Source organism: Erythrolamprus reginae, chromosome 4 (genome assembly GCF_031021105.1).
Source record: "Erythrolamprus reginae isolate rEryReg1 chromosome 4, rEryReg1.hap1, whole genome shotgun sequence".
Classification (NCBI taxonomy): domain Eukaryota; kingdom Metazoa; phylum Chordata; class Lepidosauria; order Squamata; family Dipsadidae; genus Erythrolamprus; species Erythrolamprus reginae.
In genome coordinates, this window is record NC_091953.1 from 125,482,833 (window position 1) to 125,497,442 (window position 14,610).

At 42.2% G+C, this 14,610-nt stretch overlaps 1 protein-coding gene across 1 annotated transcript in view; it reads left to right on the plus strand.

Moving 5' to 3' along the window:
• The window catches only part of TBC1D4 (TBC1 domain family member 4), a 109,941-nt gene that overhangs the window by 73,186 nt on the left and 22,145 nt on the right, over positions 1-14,610 (plus strand). The window contains 3 exon segments of the mRNA XM_070751351.1: positions 3,277-3,396; positions 4,334-4,408; positions 5,364-5,590. Of these exon segments, the coding sequence (XP_070607452.1) occupies positions 3,277-3,396; positions 4,334-4,408; positions 5,364-5,590 (422 nt within the window).

A 14,610-nucleotide genomic window follows, 5' to 3' on the forward strand; every position in this document is an offset into this window, starting at 1 on the left:
GGTTTACACAGTCAGCATCTTGCCCCCAACAATCTATGTCCTCATTCTAGGTCCTCAATCTAGGTCCTCTGATTCTGAACAGCCCATTGCTTCATTTCATGCATCTCACATGAGCCAGGGTGGCGCAGCAGGTAGAGTGCTGTACTGCAGGTCACTGAAGCTGACAGTAGATCTGAAGGTCAGCGGTTCGAATCTTATCACCGGCTCAAGGTTGACTCAGCCTTCCATCCTTCCGAGGTGGGTAAAATGAGGACCCGGATTGTGGGGGCAATAATGCTGGCTCTGTTAAAAAAGTGCTATTGCTAACATGTTGTAAGCTGCCCTGAGTCTAAGGAGAAGGGCGGCATAAAAATTGAATAAATAAATAAAAATAAATAAAACATTCAACATGACCTGTATAAGAAACCTAAGTGATGAGAAACTGCTACAATCATAGAAACTGCAGCAGTTATTCAAAGGTTTGTGCAAACAACAATTTAACCAAACAGCATTTTCTATTGCACCATTAAATATATATATATAATGCCTAGGTAAAGATGCATCTTTTTCCATACAGCTGGAGGAAATCTTATGATCATAAGAATGATCAAAAAACTTGGAGCAAGTGGAGCAAGAAAGACATACATAGAGTTTTTGTGTGTCTCTCAGAACAGGGGAAGATTTTTAATCACAAAATGACTTTACCGGGGTGGGTGTGGATAGGCACTAAATGAGGCTGAGTCAACCTTGAGCCTGATGAGATCTGATCTGCCAAATTGCAGGAAGCCGCAGTCAGCAGGAATAGCTTGCAGTACTGTACTCTCACCACTGTGCTACCATGATTCATTCTGATGGGTTAATTTTTGCTGCTAGGATCCATAAGGGAGGGAAGAGGACTAGATTTTCTTGAAGCTGGAGAGAATCTCTCTGTCCCAGCCGAATTTGATTTAAATCAAGTACAGTGGTACCTCTACTTAATAACTTAATTAGTTCCGTGACCAGGTTCTTAAGTAGAAATGTTTGTAAGTAGAAGCAATTTTTCCCATAGGAATCAATGTAAGAGCAGATAATGCATGCAAAACCATTAGGAAAGAAATAAAAGCTCGGGATTTGTGTGAGAGGAGGAGAAGAAAGAAGGGGAGAAGGACAGTCACTACTGAAGGTAGAAGGTGAGGTGAGGGAAATCAAAAAAATCCAAAACTTTAAGGCTTTAAAAAAAAAAGAGACTCTAAGATGACAAGGAGGAGCACATGCCTCCCATACACCCGGCACGAGGTTGCCTCCTATACACTGCACCAGAGAGAGAAAACCAGGCGGGCAAGAATGGGGAACTTCCTGCTCCTTTGACCAAAAAGTGGCTGCTGCTGTTGCTGCTACCTGCTTCCTCTTCCTTCCCATGCTGAAGGGCTCCCCTCTCCTCTTGCTCACTCGCTTTGTATCCGGCGCCTTCGTGCCGCTCTCAAGTTTCCTAGGAAATTTTTCCGGGCTTGGGTTCTTAAATAGAAAATGGTTCTTAAGAAGAGGCAAAAAAATCTTGAACGCCCGCTAATTATCTAGAAAAGTTCTTAAGTAGAGGAGTTCTTAGATAGAGGTACCACTGTATAGGGAATTCTCAACTTACGAACCTTCACTTAGGAGTCAGAGTTACACCGATACGGAACACAGTTTACACCAATTTTGTTTAGCGATCGTGCAAAGTTGCATTCCCTCGGGAGTTGGGTGGCATATAAAGTTAATTAATGAAATAATAATAATAATAAATAATTTAAAAAATACATTTGTATTGGAAAATGGGACATGACTGGGCTTTTTCACACTTACAACCAGAGGTGGGTTCCTGCCGGTTGTAACCAGTTCTTTAGAACTCTTAGTAATTCGATGATGATGTCACAGAGCCAGTTCTGTCTTTGTGAGTGCTGCCATCTTGGATTTTGCTTCTATCCTATTTCTATACTATGTTTTTATTGCTGTGGGCACAACTCTGAGCGAATCGGCAACCAAGGATCCAGAACCCACCCCTGCTTACAACCATTGTAGTAATCCCTGGAGTCACATAATCCAAATTCAGATACTTGGCAACTGACTCATATTATGACGGCATGATCTTCTGCTGGGTAATTTTAATGGGGAAGTCTGATTCACTTGAGTCATGCATTTAATAATAATAATTAATAATAATTTATTGGATTTGTATTCCGCCCCTCTCCGTAGACTCGGGGCAGCTAACAACAATAATAAACACAACATGTACAATCCAATAATAAAAAAACAACTAAAAACCCCTATTATAAAACCAAACATACACACAAACATACCATGCATAACTTGTAATGGCCTAGGGGGAAGAGCTATCTCAACGCCCCCATGCCTGGCGGTATAAATGAGTCTTGAGTAGTTTACGAAAGACAGGGAGGGTGGGGGCAGTTCTAATCTCCGGGGGGAGTTGGTTCCAGAGGGCCGGGGCCGCCACAGAGAAGGCTCTTCCTCTGGGGCCCGCCAAACGACATTGTTTAGTCGATGGGACCCGGAGAAGGCCAACTCTGTGGGACCATATCGGTTGCTGGGATTTGTGCGGTAGCAGGCGGTTCCGGAGGTAATCTGGTCCATTGCCATGTAGGGCTTTAAAGGTCATGACCAACACTTTGAATTGTGACCAGAAACTGATCGGCAGCCAATGCAAGCCACGGAGTGTTGAAGAAACGTGGGCAAATCTTGGAAGCCCCATGATGGCTCTTGCGGCTGCGTTCTGCACGATCTGAAGTTTCCGAACACTTTTCAAAGGTAGCCCCATGTAGAGAGCGTTGCAGTAATCGAACCTCGAGGTGATGAGGGCATGAGTGACTGTGAGCAATGACTCCGTGTCCAAATAGGGCTGCAACTGGTGCACCAGGCGAACCTGGGCAAACGCCCTCCTCGCCACAGCCGAAATATAATGTTCCAATGTCAGCTGTGGATCGAGGATGATGCCCAAGTTGATGGCGAGGACTGAGCGCTGAAAATCCCAGTCCAAATTTGAGGTTTAAGTCGACGACCAAATAAATAAAAGCCAATTCTGCCTTTGTATCAGCCTGATCTTGCATCTAAGTGGGTGACTCAGCCAAAAAAATGCCAAAACCCTTTCGTTTGAAATGGAGAAAACAGCTGGACAAAGCAGCCTTTTATCTCTTTCTGAAACCCAACCCTGATAACTTCCCATGTTTATTATTTTTCTGTTTGGAATCCGTTTGGCAGTTGCATCATTTGTATTGTCGCCTCAGTGGCCTGTAATTGATACGATGGTTTATCTTCCCCAAACAGAATGCGTCTAATAATACAATCCCCGAAAACACCACCAGTAGCGGAAGATTCACCCTGGATATCCTGAAGAACAAAGCGAAGAAATCCTTAACCAGCTCTCTCGAAAACATCTTCTCCAGGGTGAGAGAAATTGCTCAGAGGGAGTAAAATGGCGGACGAAGTCATTTTTAAACCGCTTTCTCTTGTCAAATGAGTTTCTCTGCGGGTGGCGAGGAAGCAAATGATGTATATCAAATGCTTCGCTATACCTTTCTTCCAGAATTAAAGTTCTTGTGGCATCCTAGAAATTGTGAATTGCTCTGTCCCCTTTGAAACTACCCGTGTTTCCCTGAAAATAAGACCTCGGGGGTGTGTATTTGGTTCTGCACATGCACAAAACCCGAGTTTCCGGTACTGTGCATGCGGTCGCCATCTTGTTTTTGGATTTTTTTTAAAATAAAAAAGTTGTTTGATTTTTTTTGTCATTCTGCACGTGTGTACGAAGCACGTACGTTCCCTCGCGGTGCATGAGAAAGCGAATTGGCAGTGAGATAAGTTAGAACCCACTGCTGGGCTATTTGTTTTTGCTTTCTGTTTCCAAAAGGGAGACTCTCCAGATTTACTCAACAACTCTTTAATTTTTCATTTTGTTTCAGTCAGTTTTTTACAATGTGGATTTCTGATCTGGTGTTGTTGTTTTTTTGCTAGTTTAAGGACTTTAGTGCATTTACAAGGGTCTCCAGAACTGATATCCCTGCTCCATTTAAGATTGTTTTGAAGACTTTATTTATCTATTTGTATCTTGCCTTTACAAATAACTAAAGGTGGCGAACATATCCAAAGATGCCTTTTTCCCCACAACAACGTCCTTGTGAGGTAACCTTCAGCGAAGAATTAAATGACAGGCCCAGGATCACCCAGCTGGCTTTCGTGGCTAAGATGGGATTAAAATCTCCCACTTTCAAGTTTGGTGCCTTAACCACTGGTCCAAACTGGTTCCTGTGGGTCTTCCCGCCAGCATAGGAACCGCAGAGGCAGGAAATGGGTGCCACCGAGTTGGTCTCTGGTGTTTTTACAGGGAGCCAGTCGCATGCGTGGTCGCCTGGGGAGCACGGAGAGCTTTGAAAAGTACAACCACCTCACATCTGACAAAGTAAGTATCAAATTTATTATTTATTCATTCATTAATTCATTAATTGGCATTTGCATGCCGCCTAACTCCCTAAGGCATTGATGGCAAACCTTTTTTCCCTCAGGTGCTGAAAGAGTGCGCATGCGCTCTTCTAATAGGCCTTCATGCCGCTCTCAAATTTCCTGGGAAATTTTTCCGGGCTCGGGTTCTTAAGTAGAAAATGGTTCTTAAGAAAAGGCAAAAAAAATCTTGAACACCTGGTTCTTATCTTGAAAAGTTCTTAAGTAGAGGCATTCTTAGGTAGAGGTACCACTGTATATTCCTTACAACAGAATAGAATAAGTGAGAGGAAGGTAAATCATATAAAATCTCTGGGCTTTCTCTCCATAGAAGCAGCCAAAAGTGTTCTCCTGTCAGCACCCGCATGGGGGTGGGGGTGGGGGAGGGGTGGCATCTGAGGGAATAATCTCCTTGCGCTGAGCAGGGAGTGAATGGTACCCTTTCCGCTGATTTCCTGTTGAAATGCTTTCTCCGTTACTCTTACAATAGGGATTTCACCCACCCACCCCTCCTCTTCCCCAGGATATAAATCCAGGGCTGTTTGTGTGTGTGTGTGTTTTTCAACTTTCCTGCCTTCGGGTTATCCAAAGTGGAGCTCGCACCAGACGCAGCTTGAAAATCCTGTCAGGCCTTAGATCCAGGAACCGGGCCAAAGGGCCAGCTTTGGTGAGGGAGGTGGGCTTCTGGCTCACTTCCTCTTCTTCTCCCTCCCTCCCTCCCCGCTTGGACCTTGCTTGGGTTATGTTGAATATGGACCGCGTGTCATCCTTCTGACAACGAAGCGGCTTGCGAGCTCAAAGAAACGTCTGACTTTGTGTGGGGAAAGCCGTCTCTGGGGTTTTTTTTTTCTGTAGAAGGCGCATAGAAGGAAGATGCCTCTCTAGGAAAGTGCCTCATTCTTCCCTGTGGTTTCTAGGACTGCTCCTCCGGGGATTCCCCGCCCTCCACACCTCCGGCATCTCCCGTTGCCTTGGCCGGACACCCTTTCCCTGAAGAGGATTCCGATTCTCCCCAGTTCAGGAGACGCGCCCATACTTTTAGCCACCCGCCCTCTGCCTCCAAGAAGAGGATCACGTTCCAGAATGGACGGTCTCAAAGCGTCCGGTCGCCCCTCCTGAGGCAATACTCAGCTGAACCGAGCAGGTGAGCTGGGCTGGGAGAACCAAGGGACTTTCTTTATGGGATATCGGGTTTTTGGGATGCCCCCTTGGGAGGCCTCTTGAAGTCCTTAACTCAGGAAGCTTCAAGGTTGCCGTTAGACATGAACTTGGACTGAACTTGGGATGGGATGGTTGCAACATATTTTAAGTAGTCAGGTATACGCCTCTAAGAATAGAATAGAACAGAATAGAACAGAATAGAACAGAATAGAACAGAATAGAACAGAATAGAATAGAATAGAATAGAAAATAGAATTGAATTGAATAGAATTGAATAGAATTGAATTGAATTCTTTATTGGCCAAGTGTGATTGGACACGTAAGGAATTTGTCTTTGGTGTATATATTCAGGTGTATGCCTCTAAGAATAGAATGGAATAGAATAGAATAGAATAGAGTAGAATAGGGTAGAGTAGAGTAGAATAGAATAGAATGGAATAGAATCTTTATTGATAATGGAATGGAATAGAGAATAGAATAGAACAGAATAAAAATAGAATAGAATGGAATAGAATAGAATTGAATTCTTTATTGGCCAAGTGTGATTGGACACGCAAGGAATTTGTCTTTGGTGCATATGCTCTCAGTGTACATACAAAAAAGATACATTTGTCAAGAATCATGAGGTACAACGCAATGATTGTCATAGGGTTCAAATAAGCAATCAGGAAACAATATTGATATAAATCGTAAGGATACAAGCCACAAGTTACATTCATGCAGTCATAAGTGGGTGGAGACGGGTGATAGGGATGATGAGAATAATTATTATCTATCTATCTTTCTATCTGTCTATCTGTCTATCTGTATCTGTCTTTCTGTCTATCTGTCTGTCTGTCTATCTATCTATCTTTCTATCTTTCTGTCTGTCTGTCTGTCTGTCTGTCTATCTATCTATCTATCTATCATCTTTCTATCTGTCTGTCTGTCCGTCCGTCCGTCCGTCCGTCCGTCCGTCCGTCCATCCATCCATCCATCATTTGAACGTATATGCCTCCCAACTCCCAGAGGACTCTGGGTGGCTTACATCCAAATACATATAAAATGTAACCTCCCTAAACAATTCCAACAATTCCAAATAATATTAATATCAATATCTGTTCCCCAACTCCCAGCATGTCTCTTGGGAGGGATACATGTTAATCTCCTTATCAAAGTGATAATTGAAAGTACAGAATAATAACAGAATAACAGAGTTGGAAGGGACCTTGGAGGTCTTCTAGTCCAAACCTGGTCAAAATTAATCATGTAGGTTCAAAATCGGTCATTGACCCTGTGCACTGAAACAGGTGTGACTAGTTTAAAATGAAGGGAAAGAGGTTGTTTCCAAGATTCTATGTATTTAAATCTCAGGGATCTAGGTTCAAAATTGGTCATTGATTTGTGTACACTGAGACAGGCAGGACTAGTTTAAAATGAAGGGAAACATTTCCAAGATCCTATATATTTAAATCTCAGCCATGAAAAACTTTAGAGAAGACAAGAGAACATTTTCTAAAGATGCTTGTTTTTCTTGAAACTTTATACTGTAGCTTCATCCAAACTTGAATTAGATTCTGTTTTATTTATGATGCAGGGGCCTTTTTTTCTCCCTGATTCCTTCAAAGCTGCTTCAGGGTTAAAAGGGGGAAGAAGTTTTCTATTATCTCCTGGTGCTATTTAAAGAAAAAATAATTTGAAGCACAAATCCACCCAGAACAGTTGATAAATCGGTTTATTTGAAACGCAATCACTTTTGTCGGTGTCCTGCCTCTCTGCTTTGTTTACATTTTCTCAAGCTTCAGGCTGCAGTCTTGCAGCGCAACAGGAAACCTGAGCAAGAATAGGGCTTAGCCCAACAGCCCAGCATTTCTTTCTTTTGTCTTTGTCATGGCAAAGTCATGGCTCTAGCTGGCTCAGCCAGTTTTCTAATTAGCGTGGTAATTCCCTTGCCAGATGTTGCTTTTCCACGTGTTGTTTTTCTGGCAGGGAAACCAGTTACTTCCAAGAATTGCTTAGGAGCTGTGGGGCTAAGAAAATGCTCCTCCACCCCAACCTTATTCTCCATTTTAAAAGGGAAAATCTATCTATCTATCTATCTATCTATCTATCTATCTATCTATCTATCTATCTATCTATCTATCTATCTACCTACCTACCTACCTACCTACCTACCTACCTACCTTTCTGTATCTGTCTGTCTGTCTGTCTGTCTGTCTGTCTGTCTGTCTGTCTATCTATCTATCTATCTATCTATCTATCTATCTATATCTATCCATCCTATCTATCTATCTTCTTTCCCCCCATCTCTGTCTATCATCTCTCTATCTTGTCTATCTATCTGTCTGTCTGTCTGTCTATCTACCTATCTACCTATCTTTCTCTCTCTCTCTCCCTCTCATCTATCTATCTATCTATCTATCTATCTATCTATCTATCTATCTATCTATCTATCTATCTATCTATCTATCTTCTATCCCCCCCACCTCTATCTATCATCTCTCTATCTTGTCTATCTATCTGTCTGTCTACCTACCTACATACCTACCTTTCTTTCTCTCTCTCTCTCTCTCATCTATCTTATCTATCTACCTACCTACCTTTCTATATCTATCTGTCTGTCTGTCTGTCTGTCCGTCTGTCCGTCTGTCCGTCCGTCCATCCATCCATCCATCCATCCATCCATCCATTCTATCTGTCATCTATCCCTTCCTCCCTCTCTCTCTCTCTATCTATTTTTATGCTGCCCACTCCCTAGGGACTCTGGGCGGCTCCCAACAACAAATTAACATCCAAAATACTAAAAAAAAAAACCAATAAAGATAGTTTTAAAATAATTATAATAAAACAATGAAACCCATGCATACATATATGGCCGAATCTCGATGGTCATCGTCAGATCAATGGCCCTAAGACTGCTAGAATTTTTTTTACCCCATCCCGATAAAAAGTTTAACTAATGTATTTTTTTGTGTGGGGGGTGGTGGAAATTATATCTGGTGAAAAATTTATTGTGTGTAATTGTGTAAATATGCTTAGAATGAAACGATCTTGACATCTTGTAGAAAGTGACTAAATGTTGGGCATTCTCTCTCAGCAAGACTAGCTGTCTGCATGCTGCAAACAAAATAACACACCACAAGACCCCCAACCAAAAATTATTGGCTTGATACGAAGCAGGCTCTGCACAATATCTGGAAGTGTGTGTGTGTGCATACATAAATCCCCATGAAATATGCTGCTGTCTGGCAGGTAGTGACTCTGCTAAGTAATTTACAGGCAATCCTCAACCCACAACCACGTCTGAGTGCCAAATTTCATTGTTAAAAAAAGACAGTGATTTAATGAATTTTTCCTCCATTTTACACTTGTTAAAGAGAATCTGACTTTTCTGGATTTTGACTGTCTTGTCAGAAGATTGCAAATGGTGATGCCATGATCCCAAGGACAAGGGATGAATTGCCATTACCGCTGTTACACAGATGCTGCGTGCACAGCTTCAGTTCTCATGTTTGTGTGCGTGCATCCCAGTGTGTTTTTGCTTTTGCACATGTGTGGGAAGCAAAAATGTATTGCAATCTCACGAGGAGATGTGCGCGCAGGTTTTCAGCATTTTTTTTTTGCTTCTGTGCATGCGCAGAAGCAAAAAATTGCCAAAATCTCAATTGCACGCATGTCCCCTTGCAAGATTTTACTTCTGTGCATGCAGTCCACGAAGAAGGATGGCATACAAATCTAGTAAATAAATAAATAAAAATACACTGGGGCACGCATGCATGCATGCAAGAGAACTGAAGCTGTGCACGCAGCACAGCGTGCACTACCAGTGCGCCATCCTCTACCAATAGCAACCCGCTACTGCCAAGGACACTGCAACCATCATAAATACATGCCAGTTGCCAAGGGTCTGAATTTTGATCATGCGACCACAGGAATATTGCAACAGCCGTAAATGTGAAAAGCATCCATAAACCACGTTTTCAGTGCTGCTGTAACTTTGAATGGGGGTTATCTGAGTAATTGTAAGTTGAAAAATACCTGCAATGAGCAATTCCTACCCCACTCTGGGGCCAGCCAGGGGTGGCATTTGCTGGTTCTCCAAACGATTCAAAATTTCCTCTACCAGTTCTGTGGGCGTTGTTTGCTGGGCGTGGCAGGGGAAGGATACTGCAAAATCCAGGGGTGGTATTTGCTGGTTCTCCGAACTACTCAAAACTTCCACTACCAGTTCTCCGGAACCTATCAGAACCTGCTGTATTTCACCCATGGTTGGGCCTCTCTTAACAGCTAGACTAAAACTTACCGCTCTCCTTTTTCTTATTGCCTGCTGCCAGGCTGGCAGTTTCCCGACGTACCCGGAGCGAGAGTGAGTCTTCGGTGCCGCCCAGTCTCCCTCCTTCTTTCTCTGCCCCTTCTTTCCTGAAAAGCTTGTACCAGAGCTCTGGGAAGCCGGCTTCTCCGCCTGAAGGTGATCTCCCCAGGAGGTGAGAGCGCTATTCTTGCCCGCCTGCCCTGCCGCGTTTCCACCCGTCTGGCTTGCTGGAGCCTCAACTGGCTGCTTAGGATGCCTCTCATCAGCATCCTTGCCTGATGCACATCTTCGGAGCTGCAGGCTTAATGTGGCCGCACTCATCATCAACGCTGGTGCCACTTTGGTACACATCAACATTGCCTACCCACAGGGTGAGACATTCAGGGTTCATGGTCACTCAGAGTTTACAGTCACCTTATAAGCTTTCTGGCTTTCGAATAGAATAGAATAGAATAGAATTTTATTGGCCAAGTGTGATTGGACACACAAGGAATTTGTCTTGGTGCATATGCTCTCAGCGTACATAAAATAAAATATACATTTGTCAAGAATCATGTGGTACGACACTTAATGATTGTCATAGGGCTCAAATAAGCAATGAAGAAGCAATATTAATAAAAATCTTAGGATATAAGCAACAAGTTACAGTCATACATATAGGTCTCTTTTTGCCTACTCACTTGTCCCAGACTGGTATGAGAGGATTTTTTTTCAATCTTTTAGGATTTGGAGTCAGGACAGATAATTTGACAGCATTCCTAATAGTTCTTCTGCAACTAATTTAAACACATGTTGCTTAATAGCAATAGCACTTAGATTTATATACCGCTCCGCAGTGCTTTACAGCCCTCTCTAAGCGGTTTACAGAGACAGAATATTGCCCCCAACAATCCGAGTCCTCAGTTTAACAACCTCGGAAAGAGGGAAGGCTGATTCAACCTTAATAGTGAAGGTAAACTTTCCAGAGTTTGTAAAATTGCCTGACCTTGAAAAAAAGCTATTTGATTTTTAAAAGAAAGAAACAAAAGTACCAGAATAATTTCAGTTTACATTATTGCTGGTTAATGTAAAAGTTTTTACCATTCAGGGTTTTCTTCTCTTTTAAATATTTTTATTAATTTTCCACCTTTAAAAAAGAAAATAGAATAGTAAGTACAGAAGAAAATCAAAGAACATTAAATTAATAGTAGTATATTTATTTATTTTATTTATTTATTTATTTGATTTTTATGCCGCCCTTCTCCTTAGACTCAGGGCGGCTTACAACATGTTAGCAATAGCACTTTTTAACAGAGCCAGCATATTGCCCCCATAATCCGGGTCCTCATTTTACCCACCTCGGAAGGATGGAAGGCTGAGTCAACCTTGAGCCGGTGATGAGATTTGAACCGCTGACCTACAGATCTACAGTCAGCTTCAGTGGCTTGCAGTACAGCACGCTAACTGCTGCGCCATCCCGGCTATACAGATATTAGTGTTATATTAGCCTTAAAGTATCTATATTATATTAATTATACAGCAGACTATAATTTGTCTCAAGTATATAAATTAACAAATTAATTTCATATATACCTCAGTGATTTATCATGCAGGCTATATCGCACCACCCCCCACCGCCCCCCAAATTGTAAAGTCTAGATTTTATCTATTACATACTTCAAAATGTTTTAAAAAGTAAAAATAATAAACAAATTAACATTATTAAAACAACTATAAAGCAAAACTAAGGTACAGAAATCACTGGCAATGTTGATCATTTTAGCGGTCACTCTACTAACGAGCGTTTTGGTGGCAAAGTGTGATGAATCTTGGCATGTTTGTTTGGTTTGTTTTTTTTAACACTGCAAATAGCACAATTTCAGCCATCTGCAGACACCTGGTAGGTGTGCAAAGGGTCTCATTTTCACAGTGCACGTTCGAATCAGCCAGCTTAGCTTCATGCAGAACACAGTGAGAGATTTCAGGCATGTTTTGATTTGGGGAGTTGCGGTGGATGCTTCCATCTTTTTAAAAAGTGTGGCTTTGGCTGTCTTGCTTATGAGCCCAGCTATTAAATTAAGTTGATTGAATTAAATTTATTTTCTGCCCATCTTGTGGTTCAAGGTGACTCTGAGCTATTTGCAGAGTCTAACTTTCTGGTCTGCGTCATTCTTGAGGTGTATGGAATGACCATTATGGTCAACATTAAAGTTGAAAGAACAGGAATTGAAGATAGAGACATTCCGTCCGCCAGATTAGTTTATGAGTTTAGATATAAGCTCATCTCTAACCTTTGTTTGTGAGTTTAGAGTTAAGCCAGTGTCTTCACCTTGGCACTAAACATTTTTGACTCCTTAAAAATCCCATACACATAGTTACCGCAGTCAGAATTTCAATAGCACAATTATGGAAGAAAGAATATAACTCGTCTGAAAATGTAATCACTGAAAAGGTTTTCAGTTGTGCTGAAATGGACATAACGACAAATGAAATTAAAGGAGTTAGAAATAAAGAAACTAAAGAGATGTGGAGAAAATGGTATAGATGGATCCGCCATTTTTTTAAAAAATGACAATATATAGGTGTAAATGCAAAAGACTTGGAAATATTAACATTCCATTTTATATTGACATAATGATTTTATTTGGTTTGCTCATGGTACAATGAAATGAATTGTAATAATGATGTGATAACAGAAACGGTACTAGATCTGTAAGAACAATGATTTGACCTTTTTTTAAAGAATAAAAGCTTAAATAAACTTTTTTAAAAATCCCATACAATTAAAGTTTTCACGTATCGTGATCTACTGTACTTTCCCTTGAACTGGGCCTTACCTCATTAGTCTAAGTGAAGACTTATGAACTTTATTCATTTAATTGAGATGAGAGACACAGGCAGTCATTCCAACCTATTTTTTTCTTCCTTGTGATGGTCTAGAACCAAGATGGCAAACCTATGGCATATGTGCCACAAGTGGCACATGGAGCCATGTTGGTGGTCACATGAGCTCATGTCCAGACCGCATGCACACACTGGCCAACTGATTTTCAGGCCTTCTGGGTGCACTAGGAGTCAGGAAACAGCCTGTTTTCAGCCTCCGTGGGGATGAGGTGGGTGGGAGGAAGGCCCATTCTTTGCTCTCCCCAAGCTTCAGGGCCTTTCTGGAGGAGCCTGGGGAGGGCAAAAACAGCCTTCCCTGCCTGAAGGCCTTCTGGAAGTCCGAAATGGCACATTTCCCATTTCTGGCCTCCGGAGGGCCTCCAGGGTCGTGGAGGCTGTTTTCGCCCTTCCCAGGCTCCTAGAAAGGCTCTGGAGCTTGGCGAGAGCACAACGTGGATGTGCCATTGCGTTCCAGGAACAGGGGGGTTTGTCACACAAGCATGTGTGGGTGTGGGCACATGGAACTGTGGGTGTGGGCACACATGGACATGACCCTCCTTCACATGCCCTCCCTTTATGGCACACGAACCAAAAAAGTTTTGCCATCACTGCAAGCGCCTTGAGTAGATGGACTTGTTAACACTTGAGTTGTATCTAGGTTCTGAACCGAAGGTTCATGCATTCCATTTAATTTTAGAGCAATCCCAGAATCTACCTGTGGGATTGTACCACAGCTTAAAACAAGGTGTCCACGTGCCGCCTCTATGTTGGTTGAGGCAGGCAGGATTCCCTTGGGTACCACTTGTTGGGGGTCAAGGGAAAGGGAGGGTCTTGCCTTCTCTTTCTGCTCAAGATCCCCATGGACAATTGGTGGACCACTGTGTGACATGGAATGCTGGACTCGATGGGCTTTGGCCCTATTCAGCATGTCTCTTCTTATGTTCAAGGTAGGGTCTTCAAACTTGGGAGACATTGACTTGTGGACTTCAACTCCCAGAATTACCACAGCTAGTCACATAGGGAAATTCTGGGAGTTGAAGTTCACCAATAGCCAGATTTTGAGCCCCCTCAACATAAAGGTGATGAAAGAGATCTCCAAGCCAGCCAGGTGAATGAATTGAAACTGCTACTAACCAGGCAACCTTGGGAGAAATGTTTTCATGGCTTTCCTCAACTTCACTGAATATTTCTCTGCTGTTTTTCTTTTCTCCTCCAGAGCATGTATGTTTGTGTGTTTTGATTCTTTGGCTCATTTCAAAGAGTGCAGACTAAAGCATGGGTTGAATGCTTTAAGTGAATGCCTTTTTATCCAAGGAAAAGAGAAGTTGAACCGAAGGCAACTTAGGCAAAGTAGAAAATGCAAACATTGGCCATCAGCATAAACATTTCTCTTGGGTCAGCTGGATCAAACCAGAAGCATTGCTGTCGAACACAGAAAAATAATGACAACATAATTTTGGATGGCAGGCGTGGAGCATTGCTGCAAAGGTCTAATGGAGGATTGGTAGGAATGCGCACTTTGTTTTTGGAGAAGCTCAGAGAGGTTCATGAAACAGGAAGAAGAAAGAAAGCTGGCAGTAGATTTGTAAGCATTATATTTTTTGGATAGCAAAGTCCTGCAAAATTTCTCCCTTGAGTGTAGACAAGTCTGAATGCATACTCCTAACAGGGTCTTGCAGCTGTTTGAAATAAAACCAGGGTTTTATCGTGGGCTAATTCTTTGGAAAATCCTTGCACCTCTTACACATTCACTTGAGCCATCTGGTATGCAAAGAAAATTGTGTTTGGAAGTAATTACCGTACTATTATAATGCATTAATGGCTTTGCTGTTTGACTTAATACTGATTTT